Below are 6106 nucleotides of genomic sequence, written 5' to 3'. Positions count from 1 at the left end.
AAAACACAACAAACCGTAACTTTTGGGATATAGTTAAGCAGTGCTTTGAGAGACTATTATAGTTGTAAATCCTTATATTAAGAAGATGAAAATCTCAAATCAATAATTTAAATTCTCACCTTAAAGCACTAGAAAAAATTGCTTAAACCAAAAAAAAATTCATAAGGAAGGAAATAGTAAAGATTAGGGTGGAAATAAATAAAAGAGAGAATAGTAAAACAATAGAGAATACCACTAAAACCAAAAGCTGGTTCTTTGAAAATATAAGGGAAAAAAAACTGACAATGCTATAACTAGACCTACCAAGAAAAAAAAAGGATAAGGATTCAAATTATTAAAATCAGGAATGAAAGAGGGGATATGACTCTTAACTCCAAAGGTTTACAAAGGATTATACAGTAATACCATGAACAGCTGTGTGACGGTAAGGAAGAGAAGATAGATGAAAGGGACAAATTCCAATAAAGACACAAACTACCAACACTTACAAATAGAAATAGAAAGAAAAGTAAACTTACTGAAAATGGCAATGGAATTCTGAGACTTGATCCCTCTCGTAAAAGCAGCTAATAAGCTGGCAAAAAGTATCAGAATCAACTTCTGTAGAACTCTGGAATCTAGTAAAATAAAAATTGTAACAATCAGGGGAAATTTAGTGAAATTTCTACTACTCCTCTGTGGTAAGAAATTTTAAATTGTTTACCTACCATCCACCATGCCCCAGATTTTCAACAGTCTGTACATGACAGCTTAATATCCTGATTTAGACTGCTAGTGCCTGAGGGAAGAATTCAGATTCTATTCTTATAGAATTGTGGTTGTGAGTCTTAGTCTACCTGTCAGTTCTCTCAAGGACCAGCACAAAAACTTCCATTTGTCACATGAGACAGAGCATTCCTCGGACTGGGACTGGGGCAGCTTCCTGGGTAACTTTTGCCAAAAGCATTTAAGGTCATAGGTATTGACCAAAGCAGCCTGGGGCAAGGAGCAACATTTAGGATAAAAAATTACACAGACTGACAAGTATAAGTATGAGAAGTTGGGGAAAAGACATACACGGAGAAACAAGCACTTTTAAAAACTTTATATAAAAGAAATCAAATACTATATGTCCATACCAAGATTGGACACATGCTCAGCAAAGGCCTGAGAAGACACTAAACGTTCACCTTGGGCTGGTCTTAAGGTCTGAAAAAGCAGAAAGGAAAGCATTAAAAGTATCTCAACTTGGAGCTCATCTGCAAAGATTGGGAAAGCATTTTTCTTCTGTTGGCTCTAGACATTTAAAGTAACTCTGTCCAAATACCAGTTGATTATTGAGTTAATCTGGCACAGATTTCAGTGACCTCACATGACAAAGAATACAGAATTTACAAAAAGTACTTTTAAAAGTCAACAAACAAACAACCAACAACAAAGAACAACAACAAAACCTGGAAAGTGAGAGGATCTAATTTACAGAATTGACATTTTCTAATATACAAAATGTCCAAATTCCAACACAGATTGTAAGGCATATGAAGAAACAAGAAAGTATGGTCTATTTCTAGGAAAGGAAAAAATTAGACTGAGTATAAAAAAGTTCATGTATTAGACAAACTAGAAAAAAAATTTAGATCAACTTTCTTAAATATGCTCAAAGAGCTAAAGGAAGCCATGGACAAAGGACTAAGGAAATGAGGAAAAAAATACCTCAGCAAATACAAACTATCAGCAGAGAGATAGAATATAGAGATAGAAATTATAAAAAGGAACAAAATAGAAATTCTGGAGTGAAAATAACTGAAGTAAAAAGCTCACTAGAGGGGTTTGACAGCATATTTGAGCATGTAGAAGAAAGAATCAGTTACTCTGAAGATAGATGAATTGAGATTATCCAGTCTGAGGAGCAAAAAGTAAAAAGAATGAGGAAAAATTAACAAAACCTAAAAGAACCAGGAGAAACAATGAAGCATATTTAAAATATGCATGATAGGAATCTCAGAAGGAGAAAAGAGATAGAAACAAGAAGGAATTTTTTAACAAATAAAAGCTAAAAATTATTCAAAAGGGGATACACTAATCTATGTATTCAAGAAGTTCAGTTATTTCCAATCAGGATAAACATGATCCAAATCAAGACACATTATAGTCATATTGTCAAAACCAGGTATATGCTGTTACACTGTAACAACTATAGTTTTGGCAATTTTCTAGTTTTTGAGTTGGGTGGTGATTTCACAGTATGAAAGAGGAAAGGGAAGGGAAAGGGAATAAAGGGGAGGAAAGGAAAGAAAAGAGGGACAAAAGTAGATGCTAAGACTGTGTTGTAGACAAAGGATTATGATAAATCGGTTCATCTGTGACACGTTTTAAAAAATATTTTAATGCTTTCTTTTTTAGCTGTCTGACATTCTACATGAGAACCGGTCCAATATTGGAGCGCACGTTTCAAGTGTGAAGAGAAGTGAACAGAGAAGGTGAGAAGGAAGTAGCAGAAAAAAGGTTGGGGTGTAAGGATTTTGAGGTCCCTCAGGGACATTCCAGCAGTGGTATCCAATAGACAGTTGGCAAAGAGGGTCTGCGGTTAAGGGAACAGCCTGGAGATGGAGATTTGAGAATCATCTGTGCTTAGGGGGAAATGAACAGAAATCATTCAGGGAGAGAGAACATGGGTACAGAGAAGAGGTCCAGGAACACAGCTGCTCAAGGGGGCAGTGCCGCTTCCTGGCGGTACTACTGTCTGGGCTCTGGAGTCAGGCAGAGCCGGTCTTGAAAGCAGCCTGTGGGACTCAGTTGTTGAGCGCTCCTGGCAAAGTCGGGTACCGTCCCCGTGATCAGCGGTCACACCTGGCAATGACGTACATCGCAGAGGGATGCAGTGCGAGGGCCTGAGATGCGCCAGGTAAAGCACCTGCGGTCTGGAAGCCTCCCGGCTCCTGCTCTCTCCTTGATTCCCCCTTTGCCACCCCGCCCCCCACCGTGTGTGGTTGCTTAGTCCCTTGGAGATGGGGGTAAGGGGGCGGGGTGGGGGACCGAGCTCGGGTGACGCGGCGCTCACGTGACTGGCTGGGCGCCGACGTGGGCAGCAGCCCCCGCGCCCGCCCGTTCGCCGGCCCTGCGGTCGCGTCCCTGCGCCCTCGGCTCCCGTCGCCCGCGCGGAACCAGCTCCCTGAGCTGCCCGGGCGGCGGGCGAGGGGTGAGCGGGCTTCGGCGAGCCCGAGGAGGCGCAGGCCTGCCCCGGGCCCGGCAGGTCAGTGTGAAGGTGGGCGCTGCCGGCGGCCCCGGGCAGAGGTGGAGGTGGATGGGAGTAGGATCCGGGAGCAGCGCGGAGTGGGATGGGGGTCTGGAAGGTCGGTGAGGAGGGGGATGCAGCGTGGACGTGGGCAGGTGGGGAGGGAGCACCCCACCGCCGCCTCCTCGACGCCCCTCCTCCGCGCCCTCCATCCATTTCTGGACCTAAAATGCGAGGAGGTGCCCCCGCAGTGCGACAGTGAAATGTAGACATATTCTAGAAATAACCCGCTCTCACACTCTGTACCTAAAAGGAAATACTGACCTCCGCGGAAAAGGGGAGAGGGTGGGCGGCATGCCTGCAGGGGAGAAGGACACAGAGACCCAAACCATTTGGAAAACATCCTGGTCTGGAGTCTGAGGCCTGAAAATTAATGGCGGCAGGCATGCGGGGGAGGTAGGAGAGGGAAATGTTGCTTGAGCAAGACTCAGATTCAGGAAAGAAACTTAAGTAGGTTGAGTGAACAGGCCCTCTCCTGTCCCCTGTCTGTCTGCAGGTCTGTGTGTCTGTCCCCAGCACTCTGCAAGGCTAGAAAAGGAGGAGGAACCTGTCCAGAATCTCTGCAGGTTAGTGAAAGGGGAAGACCATTGGACAGGAACAGGGGGAGGGTGTGGAGGGCACAGTTTGGGCAGAATTTGAGGACCCCACAGCCTATCCTCCATACCACATATATTGCGCCCACCCCACCACGCTGAAGGATGGTATAGAAGGTGGTAGGGCCTGCCAGGGAAATGGTTGGCTCTCACATGTGGGATGAATTGTGGGGTAAAGGGTGGGCCGAAGACACACTTGGAGGGCTTGGGAAGTCAGGGGAACCCAGCCAAGGGGAATAATGCCAGTAATATCAGCATCTGTGTTCCACCTCCAAGTCCTCAGTCTGCCTTGTCTCCTTTGTCTTTTCTTCCCCTTCCCACCCCACCCCTTCCCCCACCCCTGCCCCAGGACAAGGAAAAGAAGGGGAAATCTCAACATGGAAAAACTCTACAATGAAAGTGAGGGAGAACTGGAAATCGAGGGAATGCCGGAAGATGAAGTAGAGCCTGAAGATGAAGGAAAATCAGATGAGGAAGAAAAGCTGGAAATGGAGGGGAAGCCAGGGCATGAGGGAAAGCTCCAGAATAAGGGACAGCCAGGTGATGAGGGGCAACCAGAAGATGAGGGAAAGCAAGAAAAGCAGGGCATGTCCAACAATGAGGGAAAACCACATGGTGAGAGCAAGCCAGAATCCCTGGCAAAGCCTGAGAGTGAACCACGGGCTGCCGAAAAGCGCCCAGCTGAAGATTACGTGCCCAGGAAAGCAAAAAGAAAAACAGACAGGGGGACAGATGATTCCCCCAAGGACTATCAGGAGGACTTACAGGAAAGGTACTTGGGCAGTGAGGAGATGATGAGAGAATGTGGAGATATGTCAAGGGCTCAGGAAGAGCTAAGAAAAAAACAGAAAATGGGTGGTTTTCACTGGATGCAAAGAGATGTACAGGATCCATTTGCCCCAAGGGGGCAACGAGGTGTCAGGGGAGTGAGGGGTGGAGGTAGGGGCCAAAGAGGCTTACATGATATCCCATATCTTTAATGCCTTTGGCCTTCAATTTTGTTTTCTCTGATGGGAATATTGCTGATGCTGCTTTCCCTGGTAGGCATTTGCCAGGCTATGTGCTTTAACTTTAAGCTGATATTTTGTTTTAGGTGTCACTCTTATTACCAGCAGCCTTTTGATCCAGCTATAATGCTCTCTGCCATTCAGTAGAGAATTTTCATCCATGTGCATGGAAAAGATGTTCATGGTACATTGCAAAAATAATAAAGATAAAATAATTTCAGAACCGCATATGCAGTATTAGCCCATTTTTGTAAAAATATAATACTTGCATAATGCATTTGTGCACAGAGAAAACTCTGAAAGTGTGTTACACTAAAAAGTAGGCAGTGTTTTTTCCTGCATGATAGCCAGAATAGGTCTCACCCATACTCAGAAATGAGTTCAATCACCTCATGGTTAGGTACTTCCATGGCATTCTTCTGTAGGTGTGCCCAACCGCATATCTTCCCCTAGTTGTAACCATGTCCATAAGCACTGCTGCTCCTTCTGAGTCCTGTACCATCCTATGGCTTCCACCACGGTGTGATTCTTTTTACTTGGTCACTCATCTCTTTTTCCTAAATATATGATTTATGTTTGTCATAATTTAAAAATAACTAAAAGCTGAAAAGAATACATGGTAAGTGATTTAACTGTTCTGTGAGTTTTAGAGGGCAATGAAGACAAAATTCCTGTTGTCAGAACATGAAAAAATAGGTAAAACTCACATTTTCTAGGACTAATAACTAGAGGAATCAACCTGACAGTTATAACACACCTACTGCTGTAAGGGTCAATGTTGTTATCTGTAAAATGGGGATATTACTTGCTTTATGGACCTGCCAAGTGGGTCAAATGAGGTACTGAGTTGTGTGAGCTCTGTTGTAACCCAGCCTCTATCAGATGCTTGTGTGTGTGTGTGTGGGGGGGGGGTTATGGCTCCCACACTATTCCCATGCAGCAGCAGGTATATGGATGGAATTCAGACACTTGGAGCAGGACTGAAGGAGGTCTCATCTGTGCCCAGTAACAAGTCCAGGCAGCTAGAAGATGAATGCCATTGTCTCCTGGATACGTCCATGTCTGCTGGGCACTGTGCCCTTGCTCCTGGGTTCTGTACTTATTACTGATACTGTCTAATGATCTGGAGGCCTTAAGTTGCCAAAGCCCTATCAATTTCTCTAGAGCCAATGCCCACCCATCCTTGACCCTTATAGAAGTATGAACAAAGCTCTTTTCTCACTTGAGTTATA

At 44.5% G+C, this 6106-nt stretch overlaps 1 protein-coding gene across 1 annotated transcript; it reads left to right on the top strand.

The window, feature by feature from the left end:
• Nucleotides 1–4244: 4244 nt before the first annotated feature.
• Nucleotides 4245–4797, top strand: TCEAL6 (transcription elongation factor A like 6; the record flags this gene model as incomplete). Its single annotated transcript, XM_080795657.1, is given in 2 exon segments — nt 4245–4766; nt 4768–4797. Coding segments are annotated over 2 exon segments (552 nt in total).
• Between the last annotated feature and the right edge of the window lie 1309 nt (nt 4798–6106).

Source organism: Martes martes, assembly GCF_963455335.1.
Source record: "Martes martes genome assembly, chromosome: X".
Classification (NCBI taxonomy): Eukaryota; Metazoa; Chordata; class Mammalia; order Carnivora; family Mustelidae; genus Martes; species Martes martes.
Note: the sequence above shows the minus strand (reverse complement) of the source record. Positions and strands in the feature narration are given on the sequence as shown.